This window comes from Macaca fascicularis, chromosome 18 (assembly GCF_037993035.2).
Source record: "Macaca fascicularis isolate 582-1 chromosome 18, T2T-MFA8v1.1".
Lineage (NCBI taxonomy): Eukaryota > Metazoa > Chordata > Mammalia > Primates > Cercopithecidae > Macaca > Macaca fascicularis.
The window spans coordinates 64509882-64530679 of record NC_088392.1 but is presented as its reverse complement, the minus strand read 5'-3'; the positions used below and the strand labels follow the sequence as shown (position 1 = coordinate 64530679).

General features: G+C 40.1%; 1 protein-coding gene across 12 annotated transcripts in view; it reads right to left on the bottom strand.

The window, feature by feature from the left end:
- Window positions 1-20798, bottom strand: part of ZNF521 (zinc finger protein 521) — a 292675-nt gene that overhangs the window by 164332 nt on the left and 107545 nt on the right. For 8 of the 12 annotated variants that reach the window (XM_015440076.4, XM_074022698.1, XM_005586998.3 and 5 more), the window contains one exon: window positions 100-3452. In XM_015440076.4, the coding sequence (XP_015295562.1) occupies window positions 100-3452 (3353 nt within the window). Of the gene's footprint in view, window positions 1-99; window positions 3453-13796; window positions 13953-20798 lie in introns of all 12 variants that reach the window. The other 4 variants (XM_074022700.1, XM_074022702.1, XM_074022701.1 and 1 more) reach the window with 1 other exon arrangement.

Sequence of the window (20798 nt, the reverse complement as noted above, 5' to 3'; positions counted from 1 at the left end):
TGGCCCATGACAATAAATAAAGCTGTGGAGAGTGTAAACATAAAGTAGGGACCATTTCTTGAGGAGGTTAAATAGCAAACATTAAAAAAGGCGAGTTACCTCATCCGACTGGGAGGGACTGATTCTGGGCATTGGTGATACTTGGGGCGTTTTCAACTGTGTGCTGTTGCTGTCTGGCACAAGCTCTCGGTGGACGGTTTGGATGTGGTTCTGGAGTTCACTTTCAGACTCAAACTTAACGTTGCAGCTAGAGCAGCGCGTCTTCAGTCCCCCCACCTTGCCTTTCCCCTCGATGGCACTCAGATTCTCATTCTGGCCCAAGCCTGGTCTATTCGTGCCGGGAGGGACGTTAATGCCTGGGCTGGCGCTCTTACTGAGATTCACGCAGCCAGCACACAGACCATATGGCAGGCCATTGATGTCAAGTTTCACCAGATCTTGCTTGGAACGGAATTCTTTGAGGCAAGATGCGCACTTGTACAGTTTTTGGACGTGCTGGCCACGCCCTGTGGTCTGAACTGCAGACCCATTCCCTGTCTTTTGCATGTGGAATGTCCCATGGATTTTGAGTTCCAAGGTGGAGGTCACTGTCTGCATGCACACCACGCAGCGAAAGCCCGTCAGGGAATTCCTCAGGTCAGGGTGCATTTGGCAATGCTCTAAAAACTCCTCTTCACTCTGGAGAGGCATCTTGCAAATCCGGCAGTTTCCAGTATCGAGACTCTTACTATGCGTGACTTTGTGTTCAGTAAGAGTTAAAAGGGAGGGAAACCGCTCTCCGCAAATAGGGCACATGTAGTGTTTGACAGGGCCTAGGTGGGTCTGCATATGTTCACGGAGGCCATTTTCGGAGAAGAAGGTTCGAGAGCACACGTTGCACTTGTAATTCCCTTTAATGAGCTCAGCTTTCTTTTTCACGATGGCACTTTCTCCAGGTCTGATGTTGTGGTCTCGGAGCTGGTGATTCTGCAGCAAAGTCTCCATAGTGTAGGCTGCCCCACAAATGTCGCAGCCGTACATAGGCTCAGAGGTGTCGACGTCTTCTTCGCTCCCATCGTGACTGTTGTGGGACTCCTGGCTGTTGGTCAGCAAAGTCTGCAGCTCCACTTCCTCTTTCTGCACTTGCTCAGAAGCTCCATTTGTTCCACAGTTGGGTGTCTTGGTTTCGAACACACAATGTTTTTCTCGCAGGTGTTTTTCTAACAAAATGATCGCATGGAAGGCTTTGCTACAGAACTTGCAGTTGTACTTCTTACTGTGAGTGGTGATGTGGCATTGCAGCTCCACCTCGGTGCCAAAGGACTCACCGCAGAAAATGCACTTATGCACTTTCCCTTGGTTTTCCAGGTGGTTGTGTTTCACATGGAGCTGCAAGTCAGTCTCATTGCGGAAGTCCCAGTTGCAAGATGTGCACCTATAGACTTTCTTTTCGTTACTGTGCTTCACAGCCAAGTGGAGCTGAATGGAGACTTTTGAGTCAAAAACTTCCTGACAGAGGGTGCAGCGAAAGAAGACAAAGGTGTGCATGTCCAGCAGGTGTTTCTGAAGGTCATCCACTGATGTGAATTGCTTGTCACAACTTTCACAGATGTAATACGTTGAGGTGATCATAAAGTGAATGGTAACATGCTTCAGCAAGGATTCTTGGTTGGGGAATTCCTTGTTGCACTGAGGACAGGTCAATTTTGGAAGCACAGTGTCGAGATGAGTTTTTAGGTGAGTCTGAAAGCTGTCTAGGGACGTGTACTTAGCACCACACTGATTACAGATATATTCTCCAGCTGGACGTGCAGGTGCACCTCCTACTGCCTGCATCATCTTAAGAGATGTCTGCTCTATGGCCACAGGAGATAGGGGGCTTAAGGCCCTGGATTTCTTCCCATTGTGGATATAATTCAGGGCCAAGGGAATGTTTTTATGATTCTCTTTGATATGTTTGTTCAGCTTAAGAACACTGTTGAATATTGGTGAATTAGTACAATAGGAACAAGAATAGACTTCTACTACTGGTTCTTTGGGAGTCCCAAGCACTGGAGACCCAAATCGGGAGCCACTGAGGTCACAATGAACCTGTCTAATATGCTCTTCGAGGGAAGAGTCAGTGAGAAAACCCATATAGCAATGGGGACAAAAGAATGCATTACTATCTTTAGCTGCGGGGTTTGCAAATCCATGAGAACATCGGATGTGTTCCTGAAGAGTGTTGAGGTCGTTGACAACTTCGGAACAGAAGTTACACTGGTAGACAATGGCAGGCATGGCAGAAACAATCAGACCTGGGTCCTGAGCTTCATGCACTTGCTTAAGATGTTCATTTAGGTTATAGAGTGAGGGCAGGACCTCCAAGCAATACTGACAAATATGGGCCTGTTCTGGCTTATCTAAGTGCATAGTTTTCAGGTGAATCTGCAGAACTGCAAGACTTGAAAATAATTGCTTGTTGCAGTAAATACAGCTGTAGGTAACTTTTGCTTGTTTACTCGAGGGACCAGTCATGTCAGGGGTTTGCTGAGCGGCCCTCTTCCTCCCTCGACTCTTTGGGATTGGCGGGGCAGCTTCCACCATGGTTGAGCTGTCCACTGAGAGGTTGGAATCTGGAGTCGTACTGGACACGGAGGTGTAGCCCACCGTGACCAGGGAAGGGCTGTTGCTGTGATTGCACGACTCCGGTTGCTGGTGACTGTCCATGTGGCTGTACAGTTCCTCAACTGTGTGGAAACTCTCAGAACAAATGCTGCATGAGTTCTTCTTCTCCCCGCCATGCACCTGCTCCATGTGGTTCATGAGGGAGGTCTCCTCTACGAAGAGCTCGTGGCAGTAGACACACTGGAGGGCCGCTCGGTCCTCGTTTGGGGAGCATTCGGGGTGGCACTCTGCAATGTGTTTTTGGAGGTCTTCTGGGAAGTCAAAGCCTTCCTCACACTGACTGCACTTCTGAGTGTCCTTCATCTTCCAGTCCTCCATCCTGGAACCAGACTGGGAGCCGTCCTTGTTCCTCTCGTGAACCTGCATGTGTCCGTGTAAGGAACTAGAGGACAGAAACCCACGGCGACAAATGGCACATTTATATGGCTTGTTGGAAGTGTGAGTCTTTAAGTGGATCTTCAAGTGATCACTTCTGGAAAACGCAGCATCACATTCACTGCAGTGGTACTTCTTGTCCCCGGTGTGGAGTTTTATGTGGCGATCTCGGCTGCGCTTGTGTTTGAACAGCCTACTGCAGTAGGTGCATTTGAAAGGCAGTTTGTCGCTGTGACTCTGCTCATGGTGCTTTAGGTAGCTGAGGCGGCTAAACGACTTGTCACAGAATTGACATGGGTATGGAAGCCCAGGGCCACCTTCTTCCTCTCCAAAATCGCAACCTTCTCCATGGCTAGGGGAAGTCTGATCCTTGCTGGAAGGTGAGGAAGCTGGCCAAGAGCAAGTCGGATCATCTTCAACATCCACTCCATCTGCAACAAGAAGCAATGACACATTTCATCTGACATGTTGAGATTCAAGAGTGAGTTTACCATACCATTTCAACCAGCACACAGAGTTGGACCCTCTTGAACCTTTCAAGAAAAAAAAGAAATGAAAGAGAGAATATTTGAGCGAGACATTTTCAAATCTGAGCCCAAAGCAGTTATTCTGCATTTACTTTTTGTTGAGTTGTAAAATATAAGAGGATATTAAATAGTTCTATGTCTAAATTACCCTTTTATTACTTTTTATCATTCTTCCTTAGAAGCAAGGTATATATTACACATTGACAATTTTATTAAAATGCAGATTTTAATATATTTAATGTTTCTTTTGTATTCATTCTAAAATGATTTGCATATTATGTGAGCATCTGAAGAACCAAATGAAAAGAGGAAATATTACAGGAATGATTTAAAATTAATGCAGTCAACCCAGATGTCTAATATTTAATAAAAAATTCCCTCTGCATTTTGCTTGTTTTTATATAAAAAGGCAATTCTGAAGACCAAAATCTTTTATGGGGTTCTTATTGATACAGACCTTATTGCTTTCAGCAAAAAAATATTAAAAAGTAAGCACATGAAAGAAGACAGAAAACACAATAATAATTATGTCTTGTGTAATGAAAGACAACCAGGATTTCTTCAATAACTGAAATTCGAATACCATAGGCCAGAAAATGGATTATTAAATGTTAGAAGGGTACTGCTAGATATTACATGTAGCTAGGATCAGCTAGGATCAAGAAAAAATGAGAGTTTCACAAGGGCCAGATTTTAATAGTGTATTTTGTTTGGAAAGTTCAAGAGGTGGCCCACCATACCTTCCTTTTGCAAAAGCTTCAGCAGCCTGAACTTCCTTAGCTAAACAGGACCTGCACTTTGAGGTGAGCAGAGACAAAGCAACTTGTGAAAAACTGGAAACAGGAAAAGTGATAAATGATTATGGTAAATGCTGAAAGATTTATGAGTGACAAAAAGAAGACAAACAAGACTGAGAGCCAGATATAAAGTTAGCAAGTTATTCATAAAGGAACGTTACCTTCTATTAGGTGATTTTAAAAACTATTTTCTTAGCAGATGTGCACTGTTATTTCTGTTGCCTTCTTGATATCCAAATGGAAAATAAGACCATCTCAAAACAGGTTGTGAAACCTCTTTTTTGCTTTTCACAACCTATTATTCACGATCAGAAGAAATTTTAAAAGCTTTTCACTCTCCAAAGGAGCACGATTTTTCAAAAAAACATACAAGTAAAGACCATGGAGTGGAGCTGGTGGGGATAGTGTTTCAGTTAGAATAAGAGGCTCAATTAGAGCATTATTAGAATATTCTAATGGTATTCAATTAGAGTATGATCAAATGCGTTTTTAAATTCTTCAAAGCTGAAGTTCACTAGCAAGCTAAATGATGAACATAAAAGTAGAAACTGGTAAGCATTATGTAAACGAATTCCATGTCTGCTTTCTTTAAGGTAACAAGATTTTACTAGATTGTCAGCCTCTTCCTTATCCACAGGAAACAGATGAGGATCATTCCTTTCCTGCATCTAGAAACTGATGACAACACCATCTCACTATCAATGCCAGATGGCAACCCTCTCACTCGGAGAAAACAACCAAACACCATTCCTGGATCCCTGCCCACTGCAACAAAGCGTCGCCGTACAAGTTGAAAACCGCACGATTTTGCATCCTCATTTATATGACTCTATAACCCAACATGTTTCCAGCATAAGAAAGGGTCTGATGGATGTGGATGTGATTTCTACTTAAAGTGAATACACCAGGAACATATGCAGATAAACTCAACTCACCACTCAACATACAAAAAAAATTTTTTTAACTAAAAGCAAAAAAACTCAATAATGATCTAGTTTTCCCCTTAAAAAAGTGTTGTCACCTAATGCTAATATACCTGAAACAAATCAAGGTTTCAAATATTTACCCTAACTGGGAAAAAAAAAAAAAAAAAAAAAAAAAAGGCTATCTATTAAATGTGCTCAACATTCTAGGTAAAATCTACCACATTTCACATTTATCTTTTAGGCTTAAATCCTGCTATTTCGTTTTTTAAAATATTTTCAAATACATCTTCTCATTTATAGATTTGGGGAAACACTGAATCAGAATTTGTAATGCATCTAGCCTAAAATGATGTAACTATTGAGCCTGAAAATTGAGCAAGTGAATTTATTATTAAATTGCAGATTGTGTCCAGGTATGATATATTTTTATACAAATACATAAGGAATTATAGAGCAATGGACCATTATACAAATTATGCAATCCCTAACACCATGCTTAAATCAGCTTCTTGTCTGTGGTCCATGCCTGACTATATCTATTATATAACTGTTCTCCTAAGCTTGTAAATTTCAATGACATGTCAAGTGAACTGAAGATTAGGATCAAGGTTTTAACCAGGATTCAAGAGAGCTAGAAACCTTTTCCTTCTTCTCTCCAGTCCCCATTACATGTCTTTGTAAAGGAAATTACACAAAACCCTCTGTAGAAGCCATAAGGCTTGGGGATCGAGCGGAAGAAAAGAGTTTGAGCAAGGAATGATATTTTTAGAAAAATAAAGTTTCCCTGAAAGGCTGATTTCTGTTTTAAAATATAAAATGTAAAACTCTCGTTTGCCAGCACTGTAAATGGATCGTATTCTCCCAAGAACACACAGGGACTCACTACTCCCAGCGGGTTGGTCCACGCTCTTCAGGTATCAGACTCCTCCAAGACTTTTGTGGTGATGGTCTCCCTGCCAACATACTCTGAGGTCTACCTAAGTCTTAGAGAGTTATCCATCCCCATTAACTTAGGCTTTTTGGCAGCCACAGCGCAAACTATGCTTAAATGGTGAATATAGGTTTAAACGATGTCAATTTCTTTTTACACGTGGAAGAAACTGTAGAGGATTCTTTCAATTCAGGTTCCTGAATCAACTTTAACTTTTTTTCCCCTCGGCACTAAGTGCTACTTGCAGGGACTGTCTTTCTGTGTGATAGCAAGTTTTCTGCATTTCAATGTGAAATACTTAACATGTCCATGTTAAATTTTAATTTTTGAAACCAGTCACTTCACTTGAGCTGACTCTCCGAGAGCTGTAGCTCTTACTGCCGAAAAAGCTTTGCTGGAAACCAGCTCCGTGGCCTAAAAAGTCTATTTAAAGATGCAAATGTGTGTGCATGGTTAGTGCAGATGTTTTTCTACAGCAACTGTACTTGCTGAGTTTCATCATTTCCATAAAGCACATTAAAACAAGTGTGTGAACACTCCGAGATGAAAGTCTCCAACACTCCTGAGACTTTCAGTGGAAAGTAAAGCCGCCTGACTTTTCTCCAAGCAGACAGGAATGCCCATGATTCAGCAGCCTGAGTAAATAAAAGAGGTCCTTATTTCCTAATTTCGCTGGCTGGCCACACTGCAGCAGCCTCTGTGTTTCTGCCAAAGGGGATGCAGAACTGGAACTACACCCAGCCGCTGAAGGCCTGTCTTTGTTAGCCAGCCAGGCTTTCCGGACCATCTTCTGGCAGCAGAACGGCCATATCCTGCAAGGAAGACCTCCATCTCAGGCTCGGCGCTTCTCTAGTCTGCCTAAAAGGACGAAACAACAGATTTTGCTGGGTCTGTGTTGGAGGAGGACAGCTGGAAACTCAGTTAGCAGCAGAGTTAACACCTGTTCAGGCATATTTATGGGGGAAAGTGCTCACTAACAGAAAAGTGAAGTCATACTAGAAGGAGTTATTCCATAGAAAAAAGGCACCAGAACACAGAGTACCTTTGTGACGTGAGCCATCAGCCCCTCGTGTGGGCCAACCTGGGGAGGAGGAAGCAGAGACTGGACGTGATTTGATCCCAGCCCCTGCTGATGGACAGACAAGCACACAAATGAGGGTCTGACAGTCTCAGTTTACGGCCTGCCATTGTGAAAGAGAAATGCTGAGGGTTCTGGCCACTCGCTGGTGTTCAAGACTAATCAAATTAGCCAGAAATTAAAAAATAAGATCAAAGAGACAGGAAGAGAATATGTGCAGGAGGGTTAGACTAATGTCAATGCTTACTTTGTTTATGATTAAGCAGGTCTTAATTTGTGTAGGACATACACTTCCTGAGGACAGGGACCAAGCCTTTCAGAAGATTGATTCCAACACTAGGGGCAATCTGAAATTATTCCAGAGAAACTAATGTAAGAAAGCAGATGAAAATACTTTCTCTGAAGTTATGGAAACTTCTGATAATGTTCTTCATAAGGCCTGGTCTGCAAGAAATTGCCTTAACAATATCCTTTTGCTACCTGAGCTTGTTCATTGCAACAGCAGAGTACCCTCTTAACTGCCCATCGGGGACTCAGTATTATGTGTGCTAGTGCCACACAGCAAGATTTCCTTAACAGGGACAGGATTTATATCAATGGTTACTTTTCAAGTGAGGAGAAGTAGTACAAATACTGATGGGTCTGGTACTTGTGTAAGAACTAAAAGTCAAGAGTCTGGAGTTTTATTTCTAGCTTCATAACTGACTTAGAGAGTGACCTGGCCAAGTCATTTAATCTGCCCCTACCTAGGTATTTCACCTGCAATATGAAGATAATAATTCTTGCTACTTACCCTCTGGGGTGTTACAAAGATTAGTGAATGTTTCTAGGGCACCTTATCATGGCTGGAAGAAAAGCTGCATATGTAAACAAAAAGATTTATATGTGTTGCATGTATTTCTGTTTCCATGTGTAAGCTTCTATGAGTATAGTATAAACATATTTTAATATTTTCTTTCCTTTAATGCAATCTCTGGAATATTAGTTTTAAGGACTGACTCAATGGCAATCTACAGTGCCTTTAGTGTTCACAGTTGTATATGCAGCTAGCAAGAAAATAAAAGATAATCAGTTGGTGATATCTAAATGTTAATGGACCATAAATCCATGCTTACTATGTTCCAAGCCTTAAATTATCAAACACGGGATATAATACTGGGTCTTTACAGGCAGGTAACCTTGGTACAAGTGTTTTCCCATGGAATTCTGAAGCCAAGAATGTGGTTTACACCTCTCTGCTCCTTAAAACATGAGCAATACAATCATTGCATTATTTAGCATCATGGTAAGTTCATTCAGTAGATTTTTTTTTCTTGAGGATCAAACAATGGGGTAAGACTTGAGACCAAAACAAAATTTCAGGTTTCCCCCACTTGCCTTACGTAATTCTTTACTTCTGCCAGCAGGTTATAGGAGCAGTTCTGAAATTTCTTACTAAATAGAATTCACAGTACTTTTTCAGTCATTAGCTACCTGAGACACTTTAATATAAGCTGAAACTCCTGGGGGAAATACACAGGTGTGCACAAACGCTAAGAGAAGTCGGGCTGTACTTAAAGAGGACAATATTTTGAAATGCATGTTTAATAGACACAGGTAACAAGGGTGTTTATCATGTTACTTCAGTGCCAACACAGTAACAATTTTACACCATCATATTTAAAATCCTCTAACCAAATTACAAAATACATTGTTTTTTTTTTGTTTTTTTTTTTGAGACGGAGTCTCGCGCTGCGTCACCCAGGCTGGAGTGCAGTGGCGCGATCTCGGCTCACTGCAAGCTCCCCCTCCCAGGTTCACGCCATTCTCCTGCCTCAGCCTCCGAGTAGCTGGGACTACAGGCGCCCGCCACCACGCCCGGCTAGTTTTTTGTATTTTTAGTAGAGACGGGGTTTCACCATGTTAGCCAGGATGGTCTCGATCTCCTGACCTCGTGATCCACCCGCCTCGGCCTCCCAAAGTGCTGGGATTACAGGCTTGAGCCACCGCGCCCGGCCACAAAATACATTTTTAAAGCAATGATTTAAATTGCTAAAAGATAAGGTCATGCTAAAAAAAAAAAAAAAAAAAAAAAAAAAAAAAAAAAAAACTTATGCATTATTACACAATTGCTTCCCTTCATTCTCCATAGAAATGTCAACAGTTCTAGAAAAGCTGCAACGTTAATAACTATGATGCTACTTTAAAAAAAAATCAGCAGCTCCATATTAAATTCACTCCTTTGTCATATAACTTATTTAACTACCTGAAAACGAATACCCTTTACTGGGTGTTCAAATGAGAAATGTGAACTTTAAAATTATTTATAATTAGCAGATGCTTTTAAATTCTATAATATTTCGAACTGTTCTAGAAGGACCAATTAAATGAATTAACAGTTAGGTTATGAGGAAAAAGGGTGGTCGCCCATTAATAACAGCAGCTGTGCGGAGCGGGAACTGGTGGTGCACATTTTTTAACAGTCTTAAGATGAATTCCAGATATCAGCGCTCAAGCTTAGAGGGTTTTCTTGTTTGTTTTTTGGTTTTTGGGGTTTTTTTTGCCCTCAATACTCCCTAGTAAAAAAGAGGCTTGCTTTTCCCCAACAACACTTTAACACTTCAGATGAGCCAACAAAGAGATAAGGACTTGTTATCACATCTCCATGGCTCTCCTTAGGTAATCCTGGGCTTCACATTCATTCTTTCAGCAGACACATTGCGATTGCGTGTGCAGAGAGAAGTACAAATGTTTTGCTTGCTGTTGCTTAAAGTTCATTTGAACAGACGGAGCTCAATGAATTCCATCTTCTGCAGCCAAATTAAATAGAAAACAGTGCATTCTTAAGCAGTTCACACTTAACTCCACCTCTCCAATCAGAGGAAAAAGCTGACGTGAAACCAGTTAAAGAACAGTCATCGTCTCTCGCACGGAAATCAAGACATTGTGTTTCTGAAGCCAAACAGAAGGAAAAGTGGTTTCCAATTATGTGGGGGGTGAGAACTGCTTTTCTTTTTCTATCTTTTGGCTCACTTAAAAATATATATAACTAATGATAAGCACCCACCTCTTGGCGTTCAATAATTGGCAACTGTGTATTACACATCTGTTTACAGGGCTGTGACTGAGGGTGTTCTAAACCGTTTAACATGTTGGTCTTTCCTTGAATAATGACAGACATCACCAGAGTGGATTTCCTGAGTCTGCATTCTTTTTTTTCTCTCTACTATTTTGAGTTAGAAGGCATTTATTAGTTACTATGTACTCTTGTGTTTATATATGACCTCATATCACAAAGAATTTTAAGCTGTTTTTCATTGCTTTAATTCATTGATTTAATCAACATTTATTATGCACCTACTATGTGTTCAGGTCTAATATTGGCTTACGAACTTTAGAAACTACATTTTTTGAAGTTTTGATTTCCTTGTCTATAATATCAGAAAAATTTCAGCTGCCTCAACATATGAGGTATTATAAGAATCAAACATGATATTATATGAAGGAGTTTTCTGTACTGCTAAAATATAAAAATGTATTACATTATTACTACTACTATGAAAGCCAAAGTTACCTGTAAGTGATAAGTGATAAATGATAACTCATAAATGTGAGAACAGCAGAAAGGAATCAAAATTAACTGCAATTTAGTTGTTGCAGTTTTCATATTGAGATTGTAAAAATTTTTAATGACTTAAAGGGCATTCCTGTTTATAAATAAAAATACACAAAAATAAAGAACAATTATTTAACAATATCATTTAAATAACAATCTAATAAACAATATTATCGTTATTAAATTAATATGGATTAATTTATTAACAATATTATCATTCTTTTTAAATAACAATATTTATTAGCAATAAATAAAAATAAACAAACAAAAATATTCCAGAAAAAAATCTTCTGAATGCTACTCACAGATATCTTGAAAATCCATGTGCAGTAGTTCATTTGTTAATAGCTACACACACTGGCAAGTTGTGATTAATTCATTAGTGTTGTAAGATCCACACAACGAAAAGGCCTGCATTCCAAGTCCAGAAGCCACATTCCATAGTGCCAGCACCATTCTATAAGTGACTATTTGGCTTATTTAGAAATTCCTTGAGGCCAATTCTATTTCACTTCGAAATCCTTTGCACTAGTGTGAAATATATGTATCAAGCTTTGAAGGATGACCAACACTTTTTTAAAATACTCAGTAAATTTCTCAATGCTACCAAGTTAATCACGAGTGATTTTAAATTAACTTCTTCACTGGGGCAGCAGAAGGTAAAAGGGGATTCTTCCACTGAGGAAAGTAAGTCTGGAAATGGCTTCGTTAGGGAATGATGGATCTTAGAAACTTCATTCCACCATGTTAATGGTTTTGGAAGAACTGCCATAAACCACCAGAATTTTCAAACAATGAAATCCAATTCTATTTCAAAGCAGCATCTGGTCTAACAGAATGTTATGTCTTGTTAAACTAGACTTTACTGACTATTTTTCCAACATGTAGGCTTTGGTCCAAGGCCGGAAAACTTTCAGTCACCAGGAATTATAACAGTCCTCAAATGGTATTTATTGGAGCTGAATTTCACCTGTATTATATCCATGGCAGCAGTAACGCCAACACGAATTTTCGGCAGCCTGAAAAGGCCACACTGTATACTTCACTGCAGACAAGGCCACTGGAGAATACAAAAGTGTTGAAAGGCTAAAATTTAATTAATGAACAATTAGCACCCCCTGTGGGTTCATTGTGCAGTAAAGTGATAAATATGGTTTGCTAATGCAGAAAAAGCTGTTACAAAGATTAGGGGGGAACTATTACTACAGTTATCCATATGCCTTTGTAATACAGCTGACCTCAGTACTAGATCTTGATTTGGACATTCATGTGTCTAACAAATGATAGGAATTGTTAAGGTCTGTGGCAAATAATCATTTTGAATTTTAAGGCACAGACTGACTCACACAGGTTGTCGGGCTAGGGTGAAAAAGCCACTGAGATTGCTAGTGAGTACACCTAGCCAACCACCCAGCAGCTGCAACTCAAAGTAATATCTGTTGTCTGCTCCTCAGTTTTATGCATTTAATGAGGAAGTTATATGCTACAGTGGTATTAAGGAATTCAGAGATGAGGGGCCGGGCGTGGTGGCTCATGCCTGTAATCCCAGCAATTTGGGAGGCCGAGGCAAGCGGATTGCCTGAGCTCGGGAGTTCGGGACCAGCATGGGCAACATGGTGAAACCTCATCTCTACTAAAATACAAAAAATTAGCCGGGCATGGCAGCATGCGTCTGTAGTACCAGCTAGTCAGAAGGCTGAGGCAGGAGAATTGCTTGAACCCAACAGGCAGAGGTTGCAGTGAACCGAGATCGAACCACTGCAGTCCAGCCTGGGCAACAGAGCGAGACTCCGTCTCAAAAAAAAATTTTAAAAGGCAACTCAGGGATGTTGGACTCTCTTGGGATTTCACGCATAAGAAAGAGTCTACAGTAGGGCCAATCACTAATATGCCTTATACAATAGAATTTTTATAGTGTTTCAACAGAATTATTACCTTTCACATTAACACTTACATGGTAAAACTGAAATGGAAAAATGAGATTGGATTCCAAGTAATCCAAATGATGTAAGACAATCCTTTATTTCAAATGAGATAATGTTTATAAAAGTACTATATAAACTGGAAAGCCAAAGCTATTTTCTTAAAATAATCTTTAGTTAGGGTATGACAAAATATCTCTACACAGGTCATATGGTATCAAGTACATGTATTCATAGAGTTTTTAAATGTATCTAATTCAGCAAAATATAAAAGAAGCATTCTGAAAATAAGGCTAATTATCAATTTGAAGACTTTCTAAGTACCCTCTTTGCCCTTTATGTTTTATGTTTCACTTTTGGTTTGATTTTTCTCTTCCCTAGAATCTCTACCTTAGAATGAATATGATGATAACATCCGAGCCAGTTCATTTCATTATTTTTTTCTTGGTAACAGCCCTGGTAATTTATTTATGGGAACCAGTACAGTTAAAATTGTGGCACACTGCATGTGTACGCTTACATGCTTTTAGCCACAGTTGACTAAATGTTCAGAATAGACTAAGTGATTTATGCCAAAGTAGTTTTTCAAATATTTTAGATAACTCTCATTACAAAAGTGCTAATCATAGTAATTTGTCACTTAATAGGACTAAATATCTGTACAATCATGTCTTAATGAAATATGTCTCTAAGGGGAGACTCTACGATGCTACTGTCTACTGATTAATATCTATAATCATATTTTTATTAAATTATATATGTGTGTCTATATATAAATAACACATATACTATCTGAGATGATACATCTTGGCAAATATTCCAACACCTGTGACAAAATCAGGCCTCAGAAACCCCATGATACCTCCGTGTACTAGCATCTTACTTTGCCTCCATCCAAGATACTTTAAAAATAACAAAATAATGTAAAAGAAAAGAATCCAAGGCAGTGTGGCCACAGTAATGAGACACGTTGCTAATATTCAAAGATATAAAACCTACCAGCACAGTTTTAGAATCTTCACTGACTCAATGCTGTCTGTACCAAAGGGCTGGTCTCTGAAATCTTTACAAAGCTTCCTTCCACATCTGAGCTCTGCTCTTTTCTCTTAAGATGACCTGTTGTTTGGCATGGATTGTGCATACCTCTGGGTCTGACTTTAGGGATCAAAGGAAAGAAAATGAGTGAATGTGATTGAAGCCTACACAGAGAAAAGAAAGTCAAGGCTGTCATTCCTAACTTTTCATGTATATATGAAACATAAGATTTAAGACCTGTGAGAAATGTGGGCCTTTAGGGGAAAAAAAGTGCTAATTTTACAGATGAACAAATAGGTCAACGAGGATGAGTAACATGTTATAATCTTGTACTAACAATAGTAGTTGACAGTGGCACTGAAACCCACACCCAAGTCCCCAGTGCCCAGGCAAGCACCTTGGCTCTACATATTAGAAAACCCTCAAAGTCCATCCTTCCCAAACTCTCCTCCACTAAAACAACAACAACAACAACAACTCAAACGTTGAGTTTTTACAGCTAAATGAATAAACCTAAAATGATGTTTAATATTGTTTTTCTTTAAAAAAAAATTCATTGTTTTTCATATCACTAAACTAATTCATGCTAATTGACGCACATATTCACACATATACAGAAGAAAACCAAAATTGCCTAACAACTCTACAAACGTATAAGTCTCTGTTAACAAGTCACGACAGTCAATTTCTTCATTTGATTTCACTGCTGGCTATTGACTAGAAAAATCCTGTATACACACATCTCCTTAACAGTGGGTCTGTTTGCCCCTCTCCTGTTCTTCCAGCCTCTGCTTTGAGCGGGGTGGTATGGTCGGATCAGGTTTTGACAAATCAGAGCAGAAGAAAAGGCACAGTCAAACTGGCACCGTGGTCAGCTTCACTTTCCTCTCACACCCTTGCCTGTAGGGATATATTCCCTGCCACTGATTCCAATGAAGGATCCTTCTCACCTATCCCTTAAACCACCCTTCTTCAATTATCATTCCAGCTATCCTGGCTGTACACAACAAACCAAAGGCTGACCCTCTACCACAGCCAGATGATGCAGGGCAGCATTTCTCAGTCTAATCCACCAACCACCAGCAGACCAAGTGCTTGAACTGCCTGTTAAAAATGCAGACACCTGCACTCCACCCCACGCCTCCCGACTCTGAACTTCTGAGGATGGGGTCCAGAAATCCCCTTTTGTTAGCAAGTTTCCTGAGTCTTCACCTGCATTCCCAAGCTTGAGAATCACCTTAGAATCTTTTCTTTCCCCTGAATCACCTAAGTCCTTGCTTGAAGTTTGCTGCACTCGGCTGTGCCTTTCCCGTGTTTGCTCCTCTGTAAAGGAACATCAATGATGGAGGGCTTTCTCGCCCTTATTCAACGACCAAATTGAATCCCAGTTCTTCCAAGAAGCGGCTTTTACAGAAAGAAAATTAGATCACTATATTCTTTGCCCTCCTATCCTTTAACAGCCCCCCTCCCACTTTGAGTAGGACTCCATATTTCAAATCTTTTCAGTGAAATACTCAATTAGCTCCAGCAAGTAACTTCCTCTCTGTAAGAGTGTTGGCAGCAGCTTGTACATTTCCAGAAAAAGAGAGTGACCATTTTTGAAGAGTTATACAGTTCCAAGTACATAAAGGCTGGTGTTACATGCTTAGGAAACATAGTTCTGAGTAGACAGCCGTGCTTCAAGTGTGCACATGAAAAAATCTGTCTGCTAAACTTTTGTTGATGATTACTTTCAAGCTGCATTAGCTAGATGAGAAATATCAATACACTATCAAAGACAGCTCACCCTGCCAACCATTTCAACATAGAAAGAAGGTTGTCACAAAACTACAAAGTAAACGAGTATCTGGAGTAAGGAGTGAGAAAAGAGGAAGGGCGCTTCCTATATTCGGCAATACTTTCTTTTTCCACTCAGGGAGGCACTGCTGGAATTGCTGATTAAATGCCTCAAGTTTGGACCTCTCTAGAAAATCTTTGTTCTTTGAACAGGCTATCGGTTTCTCGCAACTTCCGGGGTTCAGAATGTAAGTGTGGTATGCCATACAGTAAATTAAGCCTTCTGCTGTCAGAGCTGGAAATAGGAGTGGGGAGGAGAAGGAGGGCTTGATCTCAAGTGATTTTTATTGGCTTCATTTACATCCTGTTTAAGGTCTTCTGAGTAGCTCAAGGTGTCTTATCTCTGGCTACCAGGGGGTATTTTGCAGTCAAAGCAGTTAACATACTTTCTCTCTCCCTCTCCTCCTGTCCCTTTCCCTCAAGCTCTTGTTTTTTTCAAGCCATCTTATCTTATCACACACATCTCTTCAGGCTGAGGAGAACCCATACTTATCAGAAGCAGTGCACTCTATTGTCGTTCAGGGCTGTTAAAGACAAATGACAGTTCAAGTCAAAAGAAAATCAGTTAACTTCTTCTGCACTCTGTTTTGAAATACTCTGGACTGCCTCACCTTTATTAGTGCTAAGTGGTATCAGAAGTGCCCCTCAAATTTCCATGCATACAGAACATCCCATCTCCCCCATCAGAGTAAGACGACTAGGGACAAAGTTGCTGGTCAGAGCTGGACACTGACGTCACATAAGCACTTCTGCCTTTATCAGACTCCTCCCCACTCCTAGGTGACTCATCCATGATATCACAGGAAGTGGTAGCTTCAAATATCTATAAGGAAAAACAACAACAACAAAACCCAGAAACTAAAGGAGAGTAGGGGAAAGTGGGGAACAGTAGTCAAGAGACAAGGAACTTTTTCCCAGATATACCTGAATGCTTACCCACGACACCGACATAAACACGAGTGGGCTGTTAGAAACATACGCAGCACGCATCTTCTCTAACAGCAACACAGACACTGTTATTCGAATCTATTAAATCATCACACAATCTGCCAGGGAGCCTGAATGTTGAAGAGCTTGATCTTCTGTTACAAACTCAGCAACGATGGCCCTTGACTCCGAGTACACATTGGAATCGTCCAAAGAGCTTTTAAAATTACGTACTGGATCCATGCTCGGGCCAATTAAATCAGACTCTCTGAGAGTTAAGACCCACAGAGGGTGCAGGCTGGGTTGACAACCACTATCCTAAATTTAAAACCCCATGGAAGCTGGTCTAAAAGACAGATTCCACAAAACAAATCTCTCTCTTATCTGGGCTCCCCTCCCCCTCGACAGGCAGGCCAGCACTGGAGCGAGTTTTCTGCACTACTTTGTGTCATAGGCAATGAACTAGATATTAAAAAATAAAAGTTAAAGCAAGGAACACTGAACACTCCAATCACGCACCATTAGTACAGGTAAAAGTGCAATATGTGAACAGTTATTAGGCGTCTCATCTGTGTGTTTCATACTCCCTTTAAAAATTCCCATCCCTCTTCTCCTTCATACCCCAGGACCCCATGGGCTCCTTTATATTAGTGATAACCCCACACTTGCACCTGCAGTGAAGGCTCTCTTAATTGTCCATTATCTTAGTGTGTCAGCACAAAGGAGCAGGAACGGAATCCTCGTCCAAACGGTTTCACCTCCCTCTCCTGAGAGTGATGCCCTTGTCAAGGCATTAAAGACACGAAAACCTGCCACTTATCAGAATTGTATTTGAATCGAACCACTGTCCTTGAAAACTGTAGGCAGGAGATATTATCAGACTGCACCGCATTGCCAGCTCCAGTTCCATGGTGGCTCAAACAATCTAAAAAGATACTATCCAAAGTTTGCCATGCATTCCTCATAATAGAATTACAGGGAACAATGCAAACATGCTCGCTGACTTTTTTTTTAGATGGTTAAGTACAAAGAAATGCATGGGTCAGGTTGTTGATGAATACAAATGTAACAGTTCCAAGCCTTAGGACACCTTTGAATGTATACTCACCAAGAAACCAAACCATAAAACTCTTCTAATTACTCCTACCTTCAATTCTTAACAAACATAAGTCAAGGTTATTAAAACTTCACATTTATCTTTGTTATGATGAGGGGGAAAATCTGTACATCTTTAGTGGTCCTATGGACAGATTCAAAAACAATGCACATTCTAAAGAGCATTTAAAAACAAAATTGAAAGAAAAAACATTATTTGTAAGTATTCAGGCCAATGTGTGTGCCTTCCACATCTCTGTATGTCCCTCTCACTTTTTATACGTTTTTCTTATTCTATTCAAACCCACACTGCCTTAGAAAAAAGAATTTATGCGTGCCTTTAACAAGTAAACAAGTGTACAAATTAATTCAGAGAGCAGTAATTTTGAAAATTTTCTATGTTTAATGTGCACTGCAGTTAAACTACTTTTTCTGTACAAATTAATTTACTGCATCAGTGATCGATGTTTATGTTTAGGCAATTTTATTTCTCAGTATGGTAAAATTAGACCTAATAGTTGCAACCTGTTATGTCCAATCTGTCACTGAAATTCAAATTGCCTTTTTCCTATTATTCAAGGAGCAATTTGGAGGAATTAAAGCCATCTAAAAACGGAAGACAAACAATTCTCTGTAAGGACGCAGTAGCCTGTGTCATCAACCAAATCCACACCCCCTGATCTCTTCTGAGCAGGTTCTTTCAACATGATTTTCCTGAGGTTCTCAGACTTTCACATTTGCCAAGCCACACAAGGGGAAATTTTAGGGTGAAACTAAAAATTTTACTCTACAAATTTTCAGCCTTCAAGAGACGTAATTGAAAGTTCAAAGATTATGGTGTTGACTTCCAAACATCAACTCTCACCTAAAAAACTCCCAGCTTTCATGGCATATATATTTGCTACATCCCATTTTTGTTTTTTGGCTTGTTTTGCTTGATCTAGGAATATATTATTTTTTCTTGCACAATGAGTTTAATTTGTAATTTCTTTCTTACTGGGGAGAATTCAATTATTTAGATGCATAAGATTTAAATTTTGCAGTGATGAATGCTAAAACTGGGAAACAAATAAGGCCTGTTTTTGAACAAATTTTGTTTTGCCTGGTTTTTCTCATTGTTTAGCTATCGAATGTAGTGGGTGATTCTTGTTCTATACTGTGAATACAAAGGACATACCAAAATGGAGAGAGTGGGAGTGGACAAACTGAAAAATTGATAGAAAGCCATCACAGCCCCCTTGGAGGGGTTGCGGAATGTCAAAGCAGGCTACAACTAAAAGGGGACATAATCTGATGAGATTCCACTTCAAATACGCAATGCCATCATGTTACAACATGTTCTCACTAGATTTTGGGTTTCTTCAACAAAAGAACCCCAAATCAACTATTGATATAATCATCTCTTGGTATGAGAGAATTTCTGAAAATGTTTCTTTTGTAACACTTCCTGACTGCCATCTTCTATTCCCAAGTCTGCCTTTCCCAACAGAGTTTGCACTAATTTTGAGGAGATCACTCTAGATTTTGGAATGCTTCATCTGATTAGATAAGCTCAATTTTCCCTTATGGTTAAGTTTCCACATTATTTGTGGAACTCCGAACATTTATATCAAAACAATCATCTTTTCTTCACAGTGGTCAATACTGGTTTGACTTTTTTTTTCTTGTTCTTTTGTTTAGCTTAAAAAGCCAAATTAAATGGTATCGTGCCTCAGTTTAAGTCTACTTAATGTCACATATGGCCTCAGCTTACATGCTACACCAAAATAACTTCATTCCCTCAGGGAAAGAAAAAAGAGACAATTCAAGAGGTATCTCTTCCCAGCTGCTGACACTCTGCCACACAACTCTCTCTCTAGACAGAAGAGGATACAATTAAAAGAGGAAATTACTCGTTCAGAACTGGATATCAAAGCTCAGAGCCACTCTGTATCAGCAGAAGATCTGGTGTCAAAATAACTGAAATAAAACTGAAATGTGTATCTTTCTTCGTTTCCTTTCTCACTCTTTCTTTTTCAACATTTCCATGATCACTTTTTCAATTCTAAGACAAACTCATTTCCTCAGAAGACTGCTTAGATCATCAAGCTGATTAATAATTTTACTTCAAGGCAGGACTGATTAATGTGGATTATTCAACTGATTAATACTGTTACTATATGGCACATCCAAGTGAGCATTAAGTGTCTTGTTTTCATAAATTTTTTTAAATTATTGAAATAAGTTCTAATTAATGTGACTTGGTCTTAAGTCTAGAGAACTTCGTTGTAATGTAAAATTGAGGACTTGATGTTTTTTGGGGGGAGGGGTTTTCTCAAATACCAAAATACTTAGAAAAAGCAAATACAAACAGAGCAAACTGATTCATACCATTTTTAAAGTCAGCTCTGTGATGATATGAATCTATTGTTCACCCGCATAAATTCACTGGTTTCAGAACACCAAACTTACATGTGACACAGCCAAATGAACCACCAACACCTTCACCTTCTCACTCTCCCCAAGCTGAGTCCTCGCCAGGGTCCACTGAGAAACTCCAAGACCACCTTCCTTCCAACAGTGGTAAGGACGTCATAGCCATCCTACCCCGCCAGATGCAGGCCCAGGGGACCCCACCATACCCCGGCAGTTTTTACTCTGCCAATGCAGAAATTCTCCTGGTTTCAACGTTCCCAGAGACATTCTAACACACAAGCTGTGTATGCATGTGCACACGCACACACACACGCACACACACACACTCACCCTTTATACCACCCCACTTCCAAAGATGAGAGTTCCTTTAAGAGTCACTATACTTATAGCTACTTCCCCCACAGCAGTCCTTGCTTTCAGGAAGCCTAAGACCTCACAGGGACTCTTGACTGCCACAACTTCAGCTTCCCCCGTCTGCCACTCCTCCTGTTCTACAGGAGCCAGGAAAGGTGCTATTCCCAGTGCTCATGAAATGCAGGAAAAAGGACCCAGAGTCTCTGTTCTGGCAGTGAATCGTGGGGAAATGCAAGTCTTATTTCTTTAATGAATACTCAGAATTCAAATTCTCGTCTAAACAGTGCTTACAACTTACTGTTGTTCCAGCAGCCTCTAACACAAACCAGAGGTATCTTT